Consider the following 25,253-nt stretch of genomic DNA (forward strand, 5'->3'; position numbering starts at 1 on the left):
AATTGGGGGAAAATAAACACATTTCAGGTTGTTTTTTTGTTGTTTTAAAGTCACCTGTGTATGCATTGCATGACTCTTTGGCCTGTAGGGCACGTAACATAAAGTACTCCTCATGAAGAATAAATACAAACAACTCTGCAAAACATTCAAAAAATGTACAAAAAAAAAACTTAGAAACAGTCCCACCCTCCCTCCCCAGTCAACACTGTGAACGCAGTAAATGTACAAAACTCCAAAGCTCCGGCAGACAGTAGTTGTGCAGGACCATCTCCCACACTGCAGCTCTCCTTCCAGTGATTCATACACTTTGTTCAAGATCAATTCAGCCTCTGAAGCAGAATGTTTGATCAAGTATTTAGTCATACAAAAGTTTTTTTGGCTTTCTTTTTTTCTTTAACAACAAATGATTTTCTTGATATTTACAGTCCACGCTGTGCAAAGACAAGGCAGGAAAAATCTGTGAAATTGGGAGTTTTATCAGTAAGCGACAGGAATGTGTGTGTGTGTGTGTGGAGTCGGATCTCATTGGCTGTTAAGAATAATGTTCCTTGTCATGCCAGGTTGTCATCCAGGGCTTCTTTTCCAGGTTTTCTGAGTTACCGTTCCCAGGGTTTATTGCTCTCTCCTCCCGTTTTATCCGAACAGCGTTGTAACTGGGAACCTTGTCTTCATATTTGGCACGCTTAAAAAAGCCACACTGCAGAGAAGAAAGGGAAAACAAGATCAATGCGTTGTTTGGGGGAAAAGGCTATTTAAAGGCATTCAGAGAAAGCAAAGGAGGTTGATGAGACATCTAATGTCATCAGCCTGTTTCACAAGGAAGAGCCGAGATGCAGTGAATCCATTAAGAGGTGTAGACGAGCCATCTGCACTCCTCTTAACATGAGGAAACATGTTCTAAATGTAGAGAGAAATTAACTTTCAGACCAAGTGATGTTGTGCAATAGCAACAAAAAAAAAAATAGAAATGGAGGAAGAGAAAGAATCAGAGAGAGAGAGAGAGATGCAGAACAGCTCCTCAGAGTGTTAAATAACACAGCCATCACCTCCCCTGGCCATGCAGGTGAACTGTAACCATCCACACATAACCATGTGTGAAAATCTTTTAGGCATGAACTCTTTGCAGAAATAGCTTTTATAGTAGCATTCACGTCACCGTATGAGAATTGCCCTCTGCCTGCCGAATACCAGAAAGCAGCACTTTTGTAGCAAAAAAGGAGCGAGAGAAGAAGTGTCACTCATTCATGGCAGGCCGGGTAATTTTACCCTCTCTCTTTTTTTATGCATTTGGTGTCAGTCTCTCTTTTTCTGACGGGTCCTCTTTATTCTTTTTCCCAAAGACTCCACACTGAGGAGAGGAAGATTGTTAGAAAAGGTGTGTAATCGCTGTCATGTTCACCCACAGTTGTAAATGGTGCTTTACAGACTGCTACAGTACGTGTTCAAAATAAAAATCTTTTTCAGTTCAAATCATGAAAATGCAGATGTCCTGTATGTGTTTTCATAAACTGGGGCAGGGTGTGTCCCGGCCCCTTGGCCATCAGTCCTACCTTCCAGAGAAGGAAAGCCAACAGGGCCAACAGCAGCAGCCCGAGCAGGACGGACAGCACGATGATCCACCATGGCACTCCTCCATACTGGGCTTCACGCCTCTCTGGGAACACCGTTAGTCTCACCTGGGGAACAAAATGCAGCAGCAGAACATTCTCTGGATCAGAGTCGACTACACTTTTAAATGTATTTCTTTTCTCTATATTTATATTGTACACAAGCTCACTGACATCAGCATTTAAGACCTATAAAACTGCCATGTCATGCAATAAATAATCACGTCTCCTTCTTGGGTCCAGTACTGTCAAATATAGTATATCATTTTGTTGTTGTGTTTAATTACCTGTGTGTCAGCATTTTGCAGCACTGTGTTCTTTGTTGTGCTCTCAACATGCAGAGTGGCCTTCACTATCACCTCCACATGATGGAGCTTGAAATAATCCTGTTTAAAGAAAAAAGGACAGGATCAAGTTTAGATGGCGTAATCAAACAAAACACTAAAATAAAAAGATTAATCTGTTGCAATATGTATTTACTTACGTACATGCTATGAGTTAATTAATATGTGAATATTTTCATTTATATTACTAAATTCCTTGTGTTAAGTTTTGTAAGTCCCAAACACCCAATTGTTTGTGAAAACACTTCTCCTGCAGTCTGTTTGGTTACCTCTATGAAGGTGCCGTTCCAGAGGCGAGAGTCAAGAGTGATGACTGCATTACTGTCCAGGCCCCGCAGGGGGCACCTGATGCTCACACATTTTGCCCCATTGCCACAGGACTGTCAACAAAGAAGAGAGCACAAAGTTACTACTGGATTCCCCTACAAATGCACATAAAATATAATGTAAAACAAAAGAGTAGAACTTGGTAGTGTGGTGTTACCAGAGTTTTAGAGTTCTCCCTGTCAATTAATCGTGAAAGCGTGCCCTCGACACCTCCCTGGGTGTTTTCTGCTGCTCTTCTCATCCTGGTGTTACTTGGTTTCTTAAAGCAGGGAAGAAAAAGTACATTTAACAAACTCATCTTCTGTATTTGTCAAAATAAATGTAAATCTATAAATGTAAAATGGTCTTCTTCTTGCACCACATACATAAACTGTAATTTGAAAAAGTACACATGTGGGCAGAGTGACCTTGATGAGATGTTTCCACTGACCTTGTTCAGAGGGTTGATCTCGCCTTTAGGAGAGCACTCTATGTGCTCCACTCCAGTGGAGCTGATCTTCATCAGGTAGAGCAGCCACTTCCCATTCTCCGTCTCCTTTGGCCACTCGATCTCGAGGGTGGCGGTGCCAAAGTTTGTCAGGCGCTTCCCCAGATTGATTATCTGCAGATCAAGACAGGAACAGTGTTCTAGCTCAGATGATATAGTATGAATTATCTAACTAAAGCAAATGTACATACATGTACATTAATAAACACTCCAGTGAAATAAATAGGGGGTAGGGATGCAGTGCTAAAGAGAACAGGCCACTCTGGAGCTTTCCTGTACTCACTCTGAACTGGTGTGTGATGGCACTGCCAATCTCACTTTCAGTCACCATGGCATCGCTACCTTTGACCTTCCCTGTAAAGTAGACCTGAGATGGCTGGGCTTGTCTGGAAAGACGGAGAAGCAGAGTTAGTAGCATGAATCTGTGCATACGTGTGTGTTTTCGAACTGTGTGTGTGTGTGTGTGTGTGTGTGTGTGTGTGCGTGTGTGTGTGTGTGTCTGTGTGTGTGTGTTTCTTACCCTGATACAGAGAGCTGCAACTTGATGGCCACCTTTGCCTTTGCTTTGACGGGGGCTTTTTTCTGCTGATCGCTCGTCCTGTCGGATCAGAGGTTACACATAGGTCAAGCCAGATACTACTAATAAACTACAAATGTTAATACATGATTAAGGTAAGAGCATTAGGCTGTATGTGTAGTATCATGTATTCGTATGACTCAAGCAGAGAGAAACCGTCAAACTATCCATCATTTAAGAATCAATCACCTAACTATTTAAACAGTGTGAATCAATGTTATCAGGCAGTTGGATACTTACGTTTCTAGCTGAAGATTAATCTCCAGTTCAGTAGTGTTGAGAGAGATGCCTGATGTACTCAGAATAATGTAGAGGGTAATCTATGTGCAAAAACACAGAGACATTATTAAAGTATGAACAGTGCCACTTGTGCAGAGGAGGTAGACGGTGCCAAAAGGTTGATTTCCTCTCACCTCTGAGTCACGTTTGAAGGGGTTTCCAAGCTCACAATGCGCCAGAGAACCGTTTCTATTGGCTGTACAGGTCACCTGCCGCACCTGAAATCATTAACAAGTTCAAATCAGGATCACAAATAGGTGTGTGTGTGAGTGTGTGTGTGTGTGTGTGTGTGTGTGTGTGTGTGTGTGTGTGTGTGACAGAGAATGAGAGACTCACATTAGGTGAGCGGTAAGCGGCGTAGGTGAGGGAGGGTGGGAAGGAGGCGACCACAGAAGCTTCGTGTGCATCGTCTCCATTCATATTGGTCACTGTGACCTCCAAGATGATGTCCTTCTGGTCGCTGAGGGAGATGACCGGCACGTCGTCCTCTCTGTAGACAAGACAGAGGTTATGAGCCTGTGTGCTGACGAATGAGCATCCGTGCACATGTGTCTTAAGGGATATAGTAACACTCACATAATATCTCTTATGAAAGAAAGTTTACGTTTGTGTGTGTATGTGTGTGCGTGAGTGTGTGTGTGTATCCTCTTACATATTTAATGGAGTGAACGTGTCTTTGTCAGGCATCCTGCTGTGGCTGTGGCCATAGCGATATTTCACTTGCAAGTTGCTCTGACAAATATTGTCGCTGCCGCAGCCCTCCTTCAGGAAATGCACCTACAACCACACACACACACAAGAGATTACATAGATACAGTGGGAAAATCAAATCTACCCCATGTCTATAAAATCGATCTCTCAACGTGTTCATGTTAAGTATTGTGCACACACACACACCTCGGACCGAGTTATCATCGGCTCCTTGGTGTCCAGGACAGGTGTCAGCTGAGTTGAGCTCTGTCTGCGTTTACGTTGGGCATCCTGGATGTCCACAGACACATCGATTGGGATCCCGCGCAGCTTGTCTCGAATATTTTCCTGTAGCATGACGACATCGCACAACATTACACGCCACCCACAATGCACTCAGGAGAGAAGAAAGTCATTTCCAAAGAAAGAGAGTCGCCACCTGTATGGCAAGCTGGCGCGTGATGCACTGTTTCTTTCCTTTGCTGTCCAATGCGATGACTCCTTTGGACTCGTAGGGATCAGAGGACTTGGGGAAGGTCGCCCTGGGGATAAGACCGTTCTTCCTGTGGTCAGCGTCGGCATTGAGGGAGTACGCCACCGCTGGAGGAGAATGACACATGAAGAAAATACATTTTGGGCGAGGCCTTAACCTCCCTATTACTGTGTATCGTTATAAATATTACTAAGTATAGTTTCTTGTTGTTGAATCTCTGTATTTTCTGATAATAGATAACGAAAACATGATGAAATTTTGCTTTAAAAAAGAAAAAGTTGTCTCAGCTTACTTAGCCTGGGAGCGTAGCTCTTGGGGCTGGCAGTGTAGGTGAAGCACGCCTCAACTTCCAAGCTGGGAACACAATGCAGTTGATCCACAATCAGACACAGTGCTGGCATAGTGTTTATCTTTCATCACCTTTTTCCATAAAAATAATGACTCATAATTTGACACAACAGGGAAAAACAAAAAGACGCACATACCAGAAGCTGTTGCCACAGTTCTTCTTGGTGAGGTCGATTTCCTTCGGCGAGAACTTGATTTCCTTCTTGATGTTGATAACTGGACGGGCTCTGGGAAGACAGAACTCGGTGAGCAACTCTGTAACTACGATCAGACATGTATGGTGAGAAAATCAGTACCAGTTCACTCACCTGTAGACAAACACAGAGTCAGAGAGGGATCCGACAGCCAGGTCAGGATATAAGTTCTTATCCAGGTCCATGTTGCCTGCCAAAGAGTAGCCAAAGTTCTTGACTCCTGGCTGGCCGGACAGAACCTAGAGCAAGGAAAACACATTTTATGATTAAAGCCACTTACTGTACAACATGTATTTATCCAAGTTTACGCCGAGCTTGGCCTAAAAAAACAAACTTCCATTCGATCTAAAACCAACTATCACAACAACAAAAGTGGTAATCTATATCACGTTGTACGATACGCCCACATTTTACCTAAATTAGTTTTGCAGGAAGCTTTTAGGGTTCAAGCAAAACGATCAAACTGACCTTTTTCATCACTGAAAAAATACAATTAATAGGTTTCTTATCACACATTTGGACAAAATCTATATGCATTAATACACCTTTCTACACAGTTGAAAAAGTTATTCCACCAGTTTATTACACACCTGTGCAGCTTTTTTAGAGCTGAGACCCGTGTCTGATCCATGGTAGATGTACACATTCCCTGCATTATCGTTCTCATAAGGAGCTCCCACGGCAAAATCTGACAGCAAGAACATCAACAGTGACTCACAGTGTGGTTACACAGATACATTTCATCCAAGGAGGGGCGACAAGAATGACCAGCTGTCAGCAGTATACAACATCGCAGCCTCACCATGATAACCATCCTGATTGATGTCTCCCAGGTTTTCCACGGCCAGGCCAAACATGGAGTACTCAGATCCGTCTATTCTGGTGGGTTTGACTGTGTTCCACTCTCCGGCTTTGTTGACGTAGACGTAGACAGCTCCTCCGATTTCTCCGTCTTTCTCAAAGTATTGAGGTGCACCCACCACTATGTCCTGCCAACTAACCAGCAAGAGCATGACGTGTTCGTGAGTAAACAGTAGTAGTGACGGCACCCTTCAAAGCAGAAGTAACGGGTTGAGCGTGTGCATCACCCTGCGTCACTCACCCGTCCGCATTCAGATCCAGCACGGTCACATCGTAGCCAAAAGACGAGGCCAGCCCTTCCCCCTCCAGGGTGTACTCCTCGAGCAAGATGCTGCTCGTTTCCCCGCCTTTCTTCAGCAGCACCACCGCTCCGCTGTGGTTCGCTCTGGGAGCTCCCGCCACCACCGTCAGCTGGCCCTTCTTGATCAGACTCTTCCCCGAGTCCAGAGAGAAGCCTAGGAGACAAAGGATTGCTAGCTTACATAGTCAGAGGCAGTCAAGTACTTGAATACGCTTCTTTGTGACAACGGAGCAAGTGGAGTGATGGTGTGTGACTGGCAATGAATAGTGTTTTACCCAGGTAGCTGTTGGCAGGAGCTGGCACCAGCTCGGGATTCTTTTCATTCTCATCTCCCACCTCAAAAGGACCGTCATCATAGATGCCCAACTCCAACAAGGTGTCGTTCTTTTGTTCCAAGCGTACCACACCTGGAGGAGAGGAGCGATGAGGAGACCAGACAAGAGTTAAGGTGGAAGAGACCTGGCTTGCAATAAAAGGATGCAAAACCCACAACACAATAATTGGCAGTAATGTCGAACACATGACTGAAAAAGGCATAAATGGCAAATTCCTTTGTATTGAAAAGTGAACATCATAAATCATCATCATAGAGTAGATTGATAACGGAGCACAAGTGCAGTTAAGTTCTTTCACAGTAAATCTTTTCCATAGCTTACTTAAAACATCTATGCTGTTGTAACTGCAAGCTCTCACACACACACAAGACTACCTTTCCAGTTGTACGCTCCAGGAGCCCCAAAGATGAGGTAGTGGTAGTCCTTGTCGAATGTGGCAGAGAGGCCCTGCTGGCAGGAACCAAACATCTCGTGGCCTCTGGGCCGGCTGTCACAGAAATGCCAGTTACCTCCGTCGTCACTTGCTACGGGATCGATAGTCAGGTCCTGACTCAGCACGTAGCAGCGGCCAATGATGTCACGGGATTCGATGGCCGTGTTCACGTTGGTCCGGCGCTGGTAGCGATGGGCACAGGTCTACCAGGGAAACAAAAACACACAGTTGGGTTGGCGTGATGTTGAATAAAATCTAAGGCTTATGTTGAAATAATTATTTGGAGTTTGGATGGCAGTGATTAACCAACTGAACTCCGATATTCCTGTTAAATTTCACCTTAAGTACCTTCAAAGCCAGATGAGAAAACTACTCGTATATCTGACATATTTGACCTTTGTTTAAGACAGTTGTTTGAGCCATTTATCAAGCAAAAATGCAAAACCTGCTTGTTTCAGCTTCTCAAATACGAGGATTTGCTGCATTTCCCTGTTTTATAAAACTGTAATTGAATTTCTTTGATTTTTGAACTGTTGGTTGGACAAAACAAGAAATTTGAAGATGTCACCTTGGGCTCTGGGAAATTGTAATGTCCGTTTTTTTTAACAATTTAGAGACAGTAAAGCGATCAATCTAAAAAAGATTCAGATGAATCTTAAATCTGCTTGATTCAGAGCTTCATTGCATATCACTGACTTCTTAAAATCCAAGACATTATTTATACGGCTGTCCTTTTAATGGACAACTTCAAACTTTGTTATACATTTCACTGTAATCCAGCATGGCATGTTTGAATTAAAAATACATTTTTGTGGGTTTAAAGGTATCTGTTTAGATATCTCAGCAACTGATCATTACTTTAATTATTGATGGATAGTTTCTATATAATAACATAAAATAGTGAAAAATGCCCGATACAATTTCCCACAGTCCAATGTGAATTTCAAATGTCTTGTTTTATCCAACAAACAGTCCAAAACCCGAAGATATTCACTTTAAAATCATATCAAACAAGTTCTCACATTGAAAAAGCTGCAAGCAGAGAATTGTTTGCCATTTTTGCTTGAAGAATTACTGAATTTATTAATTGAATCTCAAAATAGCTACTGGTTAAGTTCTGTTGATTGACTAATCAATTAATTGACAAACTATTTCAGCTCTACAACTGAGTTTGTAATATCAAACTGAAGTTGTTCGATTTCAAGGTTGTGGTCAGACACAGTCTTACCACAATCTTGCCTCCTGGCCCCTGACTGTTGACTGTCACTCCCATCCACTGGTTCTCTTTGCTTTCTCTGGTTGTGTCCTCTACACAGAGACAGGGACAGAAATAGACACAAAGAGGATATTGTGACTCAAATATTGGTGGATAAAAAGTGTCTAAAATAACCAAAAACACATTAGAGAAATGCACAGGTGTCAGCAGATATCTCACCTGTATTATCAAAGTTAACTCTGAGGCAGCCAGCTGAGGTGGAGCTTACGTCACAGTTGTACAGTCCTCCAGTCACTTTAGCCTTTTGACCACTCCAGGCTTTTGCTTTCGGGGCACCGACCAGCAGCCTGTAACAGACACACAAATGAATCCGTTAAGACGTACGCACATTTTGAAAGAGGCTCAAGCTGTAACACTCATCTGTCATCGAGGACTCAGGATGAGAAGCATCCTGGAATTTATTCCACTTGCACATTATGTTATCACACATTCCAGTCTACTGTGTCACACAGCAGCCACATTCACACACACAAACACACACACACATCCGCCGCCAAACTGATGTTCCATGTCCTCACGGTCCAACTGAGTCAAAGACCCCTTTCAAATGCCTGCTGTGGTTGATTGAACCAGGCTCTCTATCTCTCTCCACACACACACACACACACACACAGGCTGCCTTTGTGGACCAAGGACATGGGCAAATGCCACGCCCAAGTCTTGACGATGGGCATCCAGTTCCCAGGGTTTCCTACAGAGTAAATCAAACAAGTCAAGGATGTCATGATTTGAACTGATGCTTTGTGGAGGTTTACAGTAGAGAGCAGGACACATACACTCTCTCTCTCTCTGGCTTGCTCTGTCTGTTCAATGACCTCCAGAGTTAATGTTGTACAGCACACTGTCTTCACCAGATGAAATTGAGCAAAGCCATTTTTAGCTGGAACACAAAGCATTCTCAGATACGCACACACCATCTGGGAGGGGATTTACAGAGACATACAGTCAGAGGGAAGAGCTGAGGCCTAACGTGATCCGCATGTTTGCAGTGAAGACCTCACTAGTCAACACTGCAAGCGTTAACTGCATGTGGGAGACGATGTCAAACCATAAAACCTATTCAGACAGCGTAAATCATCAGGAATATTGACTTCAGTGGGCGTGATGGGGATTAGCAAAGGACAATAAATCTATTTATATGACTTGGAGAAAAAACGGCTTGTTAAAAAGCTGCCGTTATGAGATGGATTTAAATGGGTTTTACAAGAAATATTATCACAATAGAAACACACACTCCTTCTGCTATTATGGACAAGTGTCCACTGTTTATCCCATTTTAACCACTGGATTGGTTTGGCCTTGTTTCAAAAACCAGAGCACTATAATTTGTGCCGTTATCCCACCCAGTACGTGTCCAATCCAGCCTTTTTTAAACTACAAGGGGAGTGAGTGACACTTGACACTGGTTACAACTCTCAGCACCTCTTCGTGCACTGCCAAACAGAAAACATATTTTCACACCGTGTGAAATTGTTACAGCATGTGCTGCTTGTCTGTCAAAGATGAGTCCGATTCAAATAAGTCATCACTTCGAAGAGAGGAGTCGTGATTAACGGTGAATCCCAGGTGGGCACATCTCCCGTCCCATTATCCTCGGAGACACAGGAAGTCAGGAGAATGGACGGAAAGAGCTCTGCGAAGACACATTGGACGCTGGGAAATGGGGTCACTGGGTCTGGGGTCTCTGCTGCATTAATAGAGAATGGATACTGTAGTTCCTGCTTCTATATAATCACACTGAGATGCTAATTCAGGGTCCCGTTCAGGTGTTTCCTTTGGGGTAAATGCAACCAACAACAGTGCACAAACAGCAACAATGATGTGAAAATAAAATAACACATTATATCAAGATTTTGATACTGATTCATTGAACAATTAAGTAACAATTTAGTGCTTTAGACAGCAGAAAGTTAGAGCAGTTGCTTATGATCCATAAGAGCCTTTACATATGAAGGCTTGCGCAAGAATCTAAATTGGAGACTAATCTCAGTAGACACATTTTATCTTCATTGCTACACATTATTATTTTCTTTTGCCATTGAAGAGTGAAGTGCTGACATGTGATAGGGCTGACCCGCTGCCTCCCTGACAGTGACCCAGCTGTGTATCTAATCATTCACCACCAGCAGAGGAAGCCCCAACACACAGGCTTAGTCTACAGGAAGGACAAAGACAAACAGAGAGAGAGAGTGTGTGTGTTTGAGTGTAATGACTCACAAAACATACACACACATGGTGGCACTCGGACACACAGGCAGACAGGACAACAGAGCGTCCATTAGAGAAACATCCCACGAAGAGAGGTGTGTTGTTTTTTTACAGCGGCAAACTGTCGGGCCAGCTCGGGCACAGCCCGTTGCTAAGCAACAGCCAGTGGCACCCTATCAACTAAAAGCGTTCACCTCCAAATGGGCTGCAGATCCAGAGGTTCATGTCATGTGTCTGCCAGGATCGAACCTGGTCTGGAACTGGTTGAATAACAGCACATATTTGGTGCCCAGATGTAAAAGTGATTTATGTTCCTCTCCGCATTCTTTCAGCCATCACATCTTTCTTTTCTTCATTTCCTTTCCCTCTCTCTTTGATGTTGGATAACCTCAACTAACCTGAGAGGAAGAGTTGGGGGGAAACGACTAAATCTGACTCTCATACTTACACACAGAGCGTATACACTCACACACAAAGTTGACTTAAATACTAAACTCTCTTCATGTCTCCTCTTTCATTTCTGGAATCTAGACTCAGCATGACATTGACATTACTATTTAACATATCAGCATGTCTTGAATTCCTTTTTCTCACAGCGTGTCTCTATATCCTTTACTCCTCATGCTTCATCTATCCATTTCTCCAGAACCAGTTTGTTTCTCGGAAACACACACACACATGCATTTGCTTTCTCCCACATATTTCTCACATTCAGTCCAAGCTCTTAAACTTCCCTTAGCTCTCGCTCTGTCTCCTCCTCCCTCCTCTCCACACTCATGCATTTTGCGCTTTCCCTCTTGATTTTATTACACCGACAGCTCCATCTGGCAATTATGACTTACCATGGAATGCTACACACACACACACACACACTGACAAATGCACACATGCATATACATAATCCCATCAGCTCCTGCCCTCTCCTGCAGGTACATGCAACACTCATCCCTGTAGGGCATGAAAGATACTGGAAGATATAAGACTAAATAAAAGTTGGCATGAATGGCTGAAAAGGATTGGGACTCGCTATCCACACCCAGCAGTGAAGAGACACACATGGGGGGACACAAGCATACACATGCCGACATTTACTTCAGCACACTTGCACGAAATCACTGTCAGCACAAAAAAAATATTTATCTATCTCTTCTTTTTTTGCCTCAGGTTGGGAAAGTATCAAGCAGCACACTGAGCTCTCTGACACTCTTCCAAGTGACAGACAACGAGGCAACGCCTCAGTGCTCGGCCACAGCATGCATCAGCACCATGAAAACACACTGAACAGGCACTCACGCATGCGTCCACAGGCAGCACACCAATGCATGAGCATACACAGAAATACACAGTCCGCAGTGAGATTACATTCCACCTCTGTAACAGCAGAATGAGCGCCGTCACTCGCAAAACAAACATGGCTTCCTGCTCAAACATGCACACACACAGTCAAACTTGTATTGTAATGTAACACGCACATGCTGCTGATGGTTCGAGCTCAACTGCTTCTATACCAATTAAGGATAAGACTATATGGCAAACTGTGTGTCTATGTGGAAACTGCTCTGCATCATGGGAAATAAACCCACTACCTGGAATTACACCTCTCAAAATAAGGGCACTATGGCTTTATCTGGCAATGACTCTCTCCTTTAATAAATTGAAAGTTTAGTCAATAAAATGTCAGACAATAGTGAAAAATGCCCCTCACAATTTCCCAGAGCCACTATTGACGTAGAAAAATTGCTTGTTTTGTTTGACCGACAGTCCAGAACTCAGAGGTCTTTGGTTTACGATCACAGATGATGAGGAAAACCATCATAGCTTCACAATGAAAAAGCTGGAACGAGCAAATGTTTTGCTGTTTTGCTTTTAAAATGACTAAATTAATGGATTATGAAAATTGCAGATTCGTTTTTGTCTATCTACAACTCGATTAATTGCCTAATTGTTTCAGTAGTTGACACCTTCACTAACAACTTGGTCTAAATTATCTACACTGGTATCTGTTTTTTTCCAGTTCACAGAACTGTGTTTGGTTTTCTTGTATTTAACTTTACAACCTGAAGCAGCAGGACTTTGTGGTGGCTTTGGTCTCGTGCTGATCACCATGTGTCTTTCATTTAGACACAGCGTAAAACTAGGACACAAACTGCCACTGTGTGTGTGTGTGTGTGTGTGTGTGAATGTGCAGCAGTAGTAGTAAGTGCGTAAATAAGTTTAAGAACAGTGTTTAACCCCTGTGGAGAAGGTTAAAGACTTGGGGATGCTTAATAACTCTGACCTTTAATACTACAAGCACTGTAAGGTACTTTAAATGATAAGTAATAATCTATAAAAAGCTATATTGGGGGCAGTGCTGGAACATAACTGCACATTTACAAATGTAACTTAAGTAGATACTTGAGATACTATTATTTCCATTTAATATTTCCATTTAATACTACTTTACTTTATACTCCACTACAGTTCAAAGGGAAATATTGTACTTTTTATTCCACTATATGTATTTAACAGCTGTAATTACTAGTTACTTTACTTAATTTAAGATTTTATATACAAAACATGTGATGATCTTATAAAACATTACGCATTGTTACTGTGACACTGAAACTACCCAACCATATATCATTTTTCTTTCACTTCTGATAGATTAAATACATTTGGACGGTTTCTTACTTATGTAACATTGTCAATGCATTAACTTTTACTTATAACAGAGTATTTTTACAGTGTGGTATTGCTACTTTTAAAGGATCTGAATACCTCCTCCACGGTTAATTATGGACCAACAAAACATTTTGGAAGTCCCTTACTCACAAACACAGGAAAACATGTATATTCCTGTCTGGTCCATTACAGTCAAACAGATTCCCACATTAAAGAAGTTGACTGCTCTGATCTCAGGTCAGTTAATATTCAGGCTATTCAAACCAGTGACCACTTGATGGCAGTTAGTCTTTATGCAGAGTGACAAATCCCTCTGAATCAATGCCCATAAAGATGCCAACAATGATTCAATGAGATGTTTTGGCTCGGTCTCACCTAAAACCAAGGGCGCGCGCCGCTGCGTGCACGTGAACAAAAAAATCCCCCGTGGAGGTCCAATAAAAACTCATAAATAAGTAACCACTTCCAATAAGTGGAAGGGAAGACTCAGCAAAGATTAACAAAAGGGTAGGCCTGTGGCCAAACTTAAACAACAGGTGTATATGGAACAGGACTCTGTTTTCAGAAGCTGGGGGAAATGGTTTGCTGAGATTTTGTGGAAAACGGTAACCCTGCTGGTTTAAAACTACCTGCGACATACCTGAGCTCAGATGGTTACGTAGCATTTAGCACTCTAGTGACATTCCTGTAACTTAAATGGTGTCTGTGCTTCTTAAAGATATGTTTAGAAGCGCTTTTTCACCTCCTGTAGCAGCTCTAACAGTTCAAAATAAACTTACAGTCGTCCACCCCGCTGTGACATTTTAATTACATGGTTACAGAAGTTATTTTAATGGCATGTTTATCGTGTTCCCGAGGCCAGGGCGACGAAGTAAAAGTAAATAAGTAAATAAACAGCCTCCAAACTCGCTCCCCTTCAAAACAAACGCGTGGCTCTTACATTCTCTTATCCGTCGGCTCGAGCTGCCGGTGCATGGCGAGGGAGAAGCCGAACAGGCTGCCCGGATCTCCGCTCTTCTGCTGGACATTGTCGGTGTCCAGGTTGAAAGCCGACAGTCGCCCACATCCCGAGAGGAAGACGACCAGCCACAGTCCACAGGTGGTCCTGCCCCCCATGAGATATAATCAAACACAAAACTCCCTTGAACTGGTGAAATGTGGGTCCTTACTGAAGGAGGTGCAGAGCGCGACTGACTGGCTGCTGGAGGGTTGAATGTTGTCCACTTCACTTGCAGCTGCCCCTCCCACTGGCCCTCCACTACTCTACCACACCTCGAATTGCTTAGAAATCTAACATATATTGTCAGGTATATTTGGGTTGGAAAAGATCAATGCTTTGTAAGCCTGTTGCTAGTTTCCAGCAGATCAATGCTGTAATCTAACCTGGTCAATGATGTCTGCAGGCTTTGTCAAAACACATTTGCAGCAATAAAATGGTGCTTCAGGCTGCACTGGCGGCTTCTGACAGCAGATCTCTAAGTACAACACTGTAATAAAGACTTCAGTTCAACTCCCTTGGAAACGCGTAAACAAAACATATTCTATATAAGTCCCACAAGAGGGAAAATATTGGCAAAATACACAGTGAGAGTGCACTCTGCACACTTGTTTCATGCTCTCACAGTCAGTTGTGTTTACTGCAGTTAACAGGGAGAAGCAGAGACAATAGGCTGAGAGAGAGAAGAGGGGGAGTCATGCTGGCACAGTAGTTAGTCAATACAGTCATTTTGGTAAAAATCGAGTTGGGTGATCACTCCAGACAACAAAAGGAATACAATGAGCGAGAGAGACACAGATAGAAACAAATAAACAAAGGCTGAGACTGAGATAAAGACACGATTTTGGACCAAAGGAACAGAAGAAACAGAGATGTGCAGCAACCAGTGTGTTTGCAATACAGTAGCTGGCCTCTACACACCACAGCCCAGAAACCCCAAACTAGAAATTTGTCAGCATTTAGAATTACAGATTGTTACAAGCCATCTCCACAGGTCCTGCATCGTCTGTAATGACTCATAACATGAGTCACAGAGAGCAGACTGGGCAGAGACCCGCTCATTAACACACTCCCTCACTAGATGGTTTTCAAGGCATTCCATGAGACGCTGACCCAAAGCCTGTCCCCGCAACACAGCATTTCAGCAGACAACGCAGGCTTTGTCTGCACATTGAGAAAGAGGGCAGACAGAAAGGGAGAGGGAGAAAGGAACTGCCCACATACAGTATAAAAGGCACAAATAATGGTGGACGAGGGGAGCACAGAAAGTGAAAAGGGCAGGGGAAGAATGCGGTTCCTGTGCAGGTCTGTTATCTAATTAAGTCGTGATCTCTAGTGAGGATCAGCTTTGTGATTCAACACTACTTGGAGCTGGATAAAAACAGTTTACTCTTGATCTTTCATATTAGATTTTTTTCTATTAACAGATTGGGAAAATAAAATGCATTTGATATGTATTTGAACACCAGAACTTTATTTTTGTCCTGATTAGTCACGTTTGGCAGATGGTATTACTTTAGAAAAAAGTATTACGAAGAAAAAAGTAGTGGAATCCCTAAATCATGTGACCGCCCCCCTGTTGACTCTGTTTTTGTATCCGTGTTGTTGTTTTTCCTGTCCAGTTTGGGCTGGTGTGTTTTTCAGTTCCAGGTACAGTAAGAGCAGCGGCGCTGTCTGAAGAAGGTCAGAAACAGGAATCGGCCTTATCACTGATAAGAACAGCAGTGTGTAAAGTGAGGTGAGTTGGCTCGCCCTTGGCTTGTGGATTTCTTTCACAGTAAACGTCCATGCCCAAAGTGTGTGTGTGGGAACATATTGACATAGCGACAGCAGAAGGACCGTCTGTCTGTCTCCTTCTCTATCTGGCGTTCACCTTCTCAGCCTCACCAGCTCTCACTCGTCCCTCCATGACTATGACTGGGTTTAATGACGGCCAAAAAAATGAAGTGTTCTTTTGTCTAATGTGTCTAACCTCCACATCACACACACCACAGCCTGTCAATATCATTATCCCCCGCCCCCTTTTCGTCTTCTCCTCTACTATCCTCCAGGGAAATAAAGGTCATACATATTGTCTACACATAAACAGACTGAAAGGCCACTGCAGCTACGGCTGAGCATCGATCTGTTGACGTCCAGTCATGATTTTAGGGTAACACTTAACACTTAAGGTGCACAAAATCCTGCACAGTTACCAAAGAACAGATCAGGAACTAACTGCGAATTAAAGAAAAGTAGCTCGCAACTATGAATAAAGATAATAAAGAAAAAGATATGGTAAATATTGATAAGGTGCTTGAGAACAGACTGTTAAATGAACCAGTAGTTGGATACATATCTCTGAATTGACTTCCTGATCACTTCATTAATGAAACATTGCTGATTAACTCTGACGAGCAAAATAGCACATAACCACAATAAATCATTAGTTACTTACATATCTTACATAGCTACAAGTAGTTATTGCTTATGTTAAAGAGTCAGTGATTTTAATGATGAAACATAAAATGTTATATATGCATGCACACGCTGCATTTTATTTCAATTATCTCTACCCAGAATTAAGGATTGAGTCATGTGTATGTGCTCTGTGTACAGCCTGTTCAGTATTACGACAGCAGAGGAGCAACAACCTTGCCTTGGGTGCTAAAGTAGAGGAAGGACAGTGAAGGCAATGTTCTCTGACACACACACTTGTCAGAAATTCAGCGCCTAGACTCGCCCGAGCCACAGCCCTGTATTTGTTCTTAAAGCTGCAGCTCCAGGTACACTAAGGGAAAACAAACGCACACTCACCTGAGGGTGTGGCAAATTGAGCTGAGTGGTAGGGCGTGTGTGTCTTTATGACACTGTAGAAACACGTAGCCTTGGGATACTGGTAAATGCACGCACACACACACACACACACACACACGTCAGTTACACAATCACATTGAACTCCAAACCCAAGATCTTTCACAATTGCAACACACTTTCCCTGAGCACCATTGATTATGTGAGTCTGTAAATGTGTTTACTGCAGGTCATCTCACAATTCATTTATGGCTGATTCAGATTCAGATCAGAGAAATTGATTAAACATTTATCAGCTGAAAACCCAGAGTACCTTCAACAAAAACACAGCAGACAGAAGAATAATGAGTGCTGACCCAGCTCTTCTTAAGTAACAGCAGGCCGGTCGGGTTTGAGTGTACATGGTGTACACTAGCATGCTTTAACACATTAGCTTTCTTGCTAAGAGTTAGATGAAAAGATTAATACCGCTATCATGTCTGTACGGTAAATGTGAAGCTACAGCCAGCAGGCAGTTAGCTTAGCTTAGCATAAAGACGGGAAACAGGGGGAAACAGCTAGCCTGCCTCTGTTCAAAGGTAAACATATTCACCTACCAGCACCTCTAAAGCTCCCTAATTATTTAATCCCTACGTTTTTACACTTAATGTGTTCTACATGTGTTCATTATTGAGCTTTAGAGGTGCTGGTAGGCGGATTTATTTTACCTTTGGACAGAGCAAGGCTAGCTGTTTCCAGTGTTTAAGCTAAGCTAACTGGCTGCTGGCTGTAGCTTCATATTTGCTGTATAGATATGAGAGCAGCATCAGTCTTGTCATCTAGTTAACTCAGCAAGATAGACAAAAATGACCAAAAAGTCAAACCATTCCTTTAAGGGGAAATTATATGTCATTACATTCCTGAACTCTGCTGGCAGAAAAAAAAAATCACATTTTTGTGGCCAAAGTAATCATGACAAAACATAACAAGTTACACAATTGAATCTACATGACTCAATCATGTTGAAATTATTCTAATCAAACAAAGAGATTTCCTGGTGTGATTTGGGTGTGTCATTATAACACATTCTTAACTTCACGTGCAAGTCTACTGTACTCATAAAAAACATGATTTTAATGCTCTCACTTCAGGTGTCCTTCATGAGAAACAGGGTTCTGAGCTCATAGGATGTTGCTGCCATGAACATTGAGAACATGTACGTGTGGTGAGGATATTGTGTCTATAATGTACTGCAAAACAGAGCGAAGGCAAAGCTATCAGTTAGCATCAAATGACATTGTGGGGACAAATGCCTAATTTACATTCCCCTATGTGGTATCTCTTAGTCACAGTATTGATCCCATTTCTTAGTAGAACTTATACTCATGGTTAAAACATAAAGGGACACACACACACACACACACAGGCTGTAACAGATCCTTTACCCCTGTTGATGAGTGTATTGATTACAGTCAATAAGGAGTAACTGATGTCTTCGCAGTGCTGTAACACCCTCGGGACAATTGCAATCCTCCCTTTTTACATTTACCTCCTGAATGAGCGGTTTGTACTGTATGTGTGTGTGTGTGTGTGTGTGTGTCCCAGCCCTGGCCAGAGGATGTAATATGAGATGGCAGTAGTTGTGGGAGGGGTCCCAGTGTTTGCAGGTCCAGGTGTGCTTCAAAAAGATGTTACCTAACCTGAGGGAGGTGCAAAGTGAGACAAGTTCACTTTCATTCTGTTCAGTTTTCGCCTGACAGATCCAGGTTATAAAACATCATTCCAGTCATTATCTTTCGCTGATAAGATAATGTGTCTAATTCCAGTGAAGTCAGATGCACTCTATAGTTTTATTTTATTTTTTCCTCTCCTTTCAACTCCAGTGATAAAATGCATTTTGAATTCTGTGTCTTCTTTAGCTTTTGGCCATCTGTCATATGCAGTAACAAAACACATGAAATATCTGCAACATTGAAGTCCCATTACAACTCCCACCACACATAACCTCGTTATCTTTCTCTGACAACAGTAAAACTGTTAAGTATATTTGACGATAGATATTTCAAAAAATGCCATGTTGACGCGGCCATAATAACAAAAGTGGAGGGCACAATCCCTGGACTGGCTGGGAAAATGTGGGCAGGGTTGTAAACATCGCTCTCCCCACTCTTTGAGAAAGACAGTAAAGTCCAAATTGCTCCAGTAAAGTGTCTCAGTGGCAAACAGTAAAAGACTGACTGTGCAGAGTGGGTGTAGCAGCTGGAAAATACAATAAGAAGGTGCCAAAACAACCTGATTGTCAACTGTCAATGAACACAAGAAGACTAAAAGGCTTGTTTGTTGTTTTTAATTATTTCTTATCTCACAGATATTTATTGTTGTGCCCACCACAAAATCCAGACGGAAAAAAACTACTATTGGAAGGATTGCCGTGGTACCCAGTGGTTAAAGTCTTCTGACTTTGGTGATGCCCCGACGTTCTCGTTAGGTTGTCAGGTTGTCATTTGTGATTTTGAATGAAATGTCTAACAACTGTTGGATGGATTGTCATGAAATTTGATATAAATATTCATGACACCTCAGGCTGAATTAATTAGACCAATTAGAAAGTATCAGCATGCTAACACGCTAACTAAAATGGTGAACATGATAAACAGTATACCTGCAAAACATCAGTGTGTTAGCATGCTGACCTTAGCATTTAGCTCAAATCATCGCACAGCCTCACTGAGCAGCTAGCGTAGCTGTAGACTCTTAGTCTTGTTGATTTAATGTAATTTAATTTAACATAAAAAAATCATTATATATTTGTATTCCTTGTATTCAGTGTGATACTTGATATAATTACATATATCAGGTATATATAGTCAAAGAAAAATATTTTATTATTTCATGAAACAATAGAGTGAATCTGATACAAAATATCCCCAATATTAAAATATAGCAGAAAAATCCTGTTATGATGTCTATGAAATGTAGTGTGATAAGGTACAAGGTCCCTGCAATAAATCTACCTTTCTCTGCTCTGCTGTGGGGAATGCACACACACACACACACACTATACACACACTATACACACACCAGTGCATCCGAATTGTCCATAACTCAAAGCTGGCAGCGCAACAAAACAGTGTCCACCATAATGAATGCCTTGCTTTGGCAGCTGGAGAGAGCCATACATTATTGGGTAGAACTAATTGTTAATTCAGACACATACACACACATACACATGCACACAAACACATAAATACGGAGCTGCTCTGAGCTGTTGTAATGGCACTTTGAGGATTCTGGCGTGGACCTTTGAACTTGTGAGGATTGTTTTAGAAATTCCTCCACCATTCCTCCATTCCCTTTGGCACCACAGAGAGAACTTCCTTCCCTCTGTTTTTGTCCAGAGCACTATAATGTACTTTCAAACACACACACACACACACACACACACACACACACACACAGCTCAGTTTCTATTGTTGAAAATCTTTAGGAAGGAGTCAAAGCAGGAAAGCTAATTGTGATGTCTGCCACTCATCCACTCCTCTGTCCCCTCATCACGACAGGCCACTCTAATATAAATATCACATGGTAGTATTGTCTATCAATGACAATGATATCAACATTATTGGCACTGCGTGGACTCTGTCTCAGTTTCTACAAGTCTTTGTTTTGGTGAAACGTTGAAATAGATCAAAGAAAATGAGGGGAAATTTTCTGAGGAATAAAGAGATAAAACATTTGTTCTCCTTTCAAGCTTATCTGATCCTACCCAAATGTCTCTACACCCCCCAGTGAGGCCCAGACACGCACACACACGCACGCACGCACGCACGCACGCACGCACACACACACACACACACACACACACACACACACACAGCTAAAAGGGTATTGCTCTGAGCTGTATAACCGGTTTTTCTCAGGTCCAAACACAGTAAGAGAGGGCATTGTGCAGGGCAGTGAGTGTTATGTGAATGTGTGTGTGTGTGTGTGTGTGTGAATCTCAGAAGACAACAGAAGCAGACAGTTTCCATTTATCAGAGACCTTTCAGAGCTGCCCCAGGCGATGCATACCATCTACACGCGCACACAATACTGCACCCCTGCTCTCATTTTGGCAGTCTGCTTTGGTTGTTTAGACACTGGAAGTGTGTCAAAGGAACAAAGAGATGCTCAGAAGCCAAAGAGATACATCCAGTAATCAAGGCTACACATATCGGGATGCATGGATAGCTTGGCTTCCTTATCTTACCTTAGCTGTGTTTAAAAGACAAAAAGTTTTCCTCGCAATGAAAGAGTGGAGAGGTCAAAAGAGAACATTTTCCACCTCGTAAGTGTCAATCAAGAGGGAACCCACCCTGCACCAGTCTGGTGACTCGAGTTTACGACAGTCTTCTTCTGCCACACACTCCAATGCATTCTTGCAGATTAACTGTAACTTGTGACACACATATACTCCATGTGGCCTCGTCTGACTCCAAAACACCCCTCATATAAATGTGCTTAGCCACGTAGACTCATTAAGGATCAATCCAAGTAGGCAGTGCCATCTGTTCCAGGTCATTCCTGGACTCACATTGTCATACTGCATGAGATCAATTTTTTTATTTAAGGTTCAAGAGTTGGCATTATCGGCCAGCTGGTCCTGCACTGACATATGCTTACATGCTAAACTAAGATGGTAAACATTATACCTGCTTATCATCAGCATTGTCATTGTGAGCATGTTAACACTCTGACATTAGCATTAGCTCAAAGTACCGCTGCTCCTATGTACAGCCTCACGGAGGAGCTTGCATGTCTGTACTCTTGTTACACTCACAGTTTGGCAAATAAAAAAGAGAGACTGGAGAATAAAACAACACATAACAAAAAGAGGCAAAATTATGGTGAGAAGGTTTGGCTCTATGAATTTAGCACCTCCAAGCTGGGTTCAGACCTGGATTCCTGGCTTAATCGAATGGGAAATGGTGTGTAGAGTGTAGTAAACTAAAGTAACTTTTCTTTCCATCGCTGTAGAGATGTCTGTGTTTACTCACTCAATAGCAGCCTGTGGCTACATGTCCTGCCTCAGTGCATGTTCAGTTCCAAGTAACAAAGTCAGCTGTTTTTGCTTGGCCTTCAGGTGCTTTGACTAAGTTCCTGCAGAGTTACTCAGTCACATTTAGTTCATGCCATCTGTGTGCATGTGTGTGTCAGAGAGATCTGCCTCCACAAGCCTGAAGATGATGCACCACTTATTGTTAATGCCACAATTTCACAGGTCACCAAGGAAACCAAGAATTGCTGTGGCGCTCCCCAGTGAGATCCCAGGTAAGTGTGATATATCACAGTCTCACACACATATAGCGACGTAGGTATGAACACCTGGAATGTGAGAACCTGGGAGGAACAACACATGAATCCACTCATATAGTAGTTAAGGAACAACTTAACACAGTGGATGGCAAATATGTAACACACACACACACACACACACACACACACACACATAGAGGTGTCCTCACAAACGGTGGAATGAATGAGGAATGCAGATGGCAGATATGAACATCACATGTGACTATCTTCAGCATCAGGGAGAAATGTGTGTATGTTGGTGTGTGATATTGTAAAAACAAAACCCCCAAAATGTACAATGCTTTATGGAGTGATGGCTGAGCAGCGTCCACCATGAACGTGCGAAGAACGCTGTATTTATTTAATTGAGGAGAGAAATCAATAATATCTGTAGTTGGGTATTACATTGATAAAACAAAAGCACCCCGACAACACACACCTCAATCAAGGCTGCACAACATTTCAACAATAACAAACCAGACAACTGTAGCCTGAAAAACATTTGGAGGAGGTGCAGAGCAAAGAAATACCAACACTCTTTCAAGGCCGAAGCAAAAACTCAAAACTAATAAAAAAAAAAACATCAGGTTTGATGCAGCTCTGGATTCTTTTTTAATACATTTGCCGCTTCGGCTTTTAGGAAATGTTGATTTTTGTCAAATTTAAAAACAGAACATGTTTAGAAATTGTTAATCTGCATGTGTACTAAAAATACACATAGTGATAGACAGCCATGCTGATTGGCTGATAGTGATGGATTTTTAGAGCATGCCTAAATCATTTTGGGAGGGCTTTGTACAAGGATGAAAACTGGTGAAGATTATATTAATATTGTTGGAATAGATGGTGAAAAAATAGTTTTGCAATAAAGTCAAAATGTCAGAAAAACCTTTGTAGGCGAAAAAAAAAGAAAGTATAATGCTTTGTAAATGGCCACATGATGGGACTATTTGTGCCAAAAAACGAATGGTTCATGGTCTAACTTTTAACCAAATTTCACTGGAATAGTTTTGAAGATTCTCTGCTAACCAACAGCCAAACAGGAACAGAAACGTAACCTCATTTACAGAGGTGACAATAATCATAAGATTTCACTCCTAAGCAATAGAAGCACATCACATTTTTTTCAAATATTGGATGTGTTATTTCAAGATTGAACGCCAAAGAGGATCACTAACATAAACAGGCGAGGATTCACAGGAGATCTGCAGAGCGAGAGGAGAGAGCAGGAATGAGTCCCAACATGCAGGAAAAGAATTAGAGGCAGGAGAGAGAATTCATGACCCCGAGCCAACACCTCTCCCTGCCACTCCCTGCTCCTCCCTAAATCCTACCCTCTTACCCACCTCTACTCCCATAATGTCTACCTTCTGCCTTCACTTTCTCCCCCTCTTGCTGCTGAAAAACCTTATTTATTTTCAGATTTTTATGTTTTAATGAATCATGTGCTGGTGGGTGGCCATTAAGAATAGTTTACATGACTCCTGTCCTGATTCACAGGAAGTGCTCACTCCTTCAGCTACACACACACACACACACACACACCACGCCCTGCCCTATAATCAGATATGGAGTACTACATTGCTTCAACAAATAACCGAAGTTACAATAAAGAACTTCAGTTCAATGTTTTAGCAGGTCTTTCTCTACGGCTTTAAATTCTGATTTAGTGCCTCAAGTTTAATAAAAGCTGAATAAATGTACATGTAATCCTTATCATCATAAATCTTGCGTCAAATAAAATTATAATATGTGAATCACTTCCTGACTGGACATGACCAGACTCCTGATTAGCTGACCCACCTATATTTGTCTAGTCCTTCCTGCCCCACCCACAAACTGGCACTGGCACGAGCACAGGAACACACACACACACACACACACACACACACACACACACACACACACACACACACACACACACTCAAGAGTACATTGGCAGGAAGTGAAAACACACCCAGTGGGCTGGAATCCAATTTCTCCTCCCATGTTTTTTTTCTCTTAAGCATCTTCATTTCACCACACTTTCCTCTGTGAGAGTCACATTAAGAATTACCATTATAAAAACATCAGATTTGCATTATCCACACAGCATTGTGGAAAGACAGACTCTTTGAGAACTTGATAAGCTTGTAGGAGACGTTTTCAATCACTCATACACTGCATACTGTAATCCAATTTATATGTAAGATTAACAAACTTGTAATTTGTGCTCTAATTGGAGAGATGAGGTAAAGAGAGGAAAAGCCTTGTGTGATGTTTGATCTCATGTTCTTTTCGTTATTAAATCCCCCTGCAGACAAAAGATATAGACAGTAGAAAGGAATTAGAAAAATAGAACAAAGGCCCAACCTCAGGCCCTGAGAATAGATTTTCAACAGCGATTAATTATTGATTATTGACTTTCAATAATTCAGATTAAATTGGATCATATTAATCTAACAGTGCTGACTTTAACATCAGGAGACAGGCTGAAACATACTGAGAGTTTGTGCTTTCCCTTCATGGTTATGGGCCACAAACACATTTGAGATGGTCAGTTGTGGTGTGGTGTGCCGCTGCCCATCAGGAGTGAATAGAGGATGAGAAGACTTTGCTGGCTACAAGCTTGAAGTACCATTTATTACAGTGTGTGCTGCCATCTACTGGCTACACAACTGGATACTCAACTTGCCAGTTTTGGAAGATGGCATCAGGCCAGGGGCCAGTTAATAAACAAACAATAA

The 25,253-nt window shown here is 42.1% G+C and overlaps 1 protein-coding gene across 1 annotated transcript; it reads right to left on the reverse strand.

Annotated features, from left to right (window-relative positions):
• Positions 1-575: 575 nt before the first annotated feature.
• LOC139297095 (integrin alpha-6-like) lies at positions 576-14,596 on the reverse strand. The gene is made up of 26 exons (XM_070919686.1): positions 14,365-14,596; positions 8,712-8,839; positions 8,505-8,584; positions 7,218-7,479; positions 6,784-6,915; positions 6,449-6,662; positions 6,149-6,342; positions 5,937-6,034; positions 5,461-5,585; positions 5,290-5,379; positions 5,097-5,158; positions 4,751-4,911; positions 4,519-4,659; positions 4,274-4,398; positions 3,958-4,111; positions 3,756-3,839; positions 3,583-3,662; positions 3,286-3,363; positions 3,049-3,151; positions 2,709-2,879; positions 2,436-2,537; positions 2,221-2,331; positions 1,895-1,993; positions 1,551-1,676; positions 1,267-1,348; positions 576-697 (listed from the first exon to the last, which is right to left on the reverse strand). The coding sequence occupies exons 1-25, from the start codon at positions 14,538-14,540 to the stop codon at positions 1,280-1,282; spliced, it is 3,165 nt and encodes a 1,054-aa protein (XP_070775787.1). The 5' UTR covers positions 14,541-14,596; the 3' UTR covers positions 576-697; positions 1,267-1,279.
• Between the last annotated feature and the right edge of the window lie 10,657 nt (positions 14,597-25,253).

The sequence above is a fragment of the Enoplosus armatus genome, chromosome 14 (assembly GCF_043641665.1).
Source record: "Enoplosus armatus isolate fEnoArm2 chromosome 14, fEnoArm2.hap1, whole genome shotgun sequence".
Classification (NCBI taxonomy): domain Eukaryota; kingdom Metazoa; phylum Chordata; class Actinopteri; order Centrarchiformes; family Enoplosidae; genus Enoplosus; species Enoplosus armatus.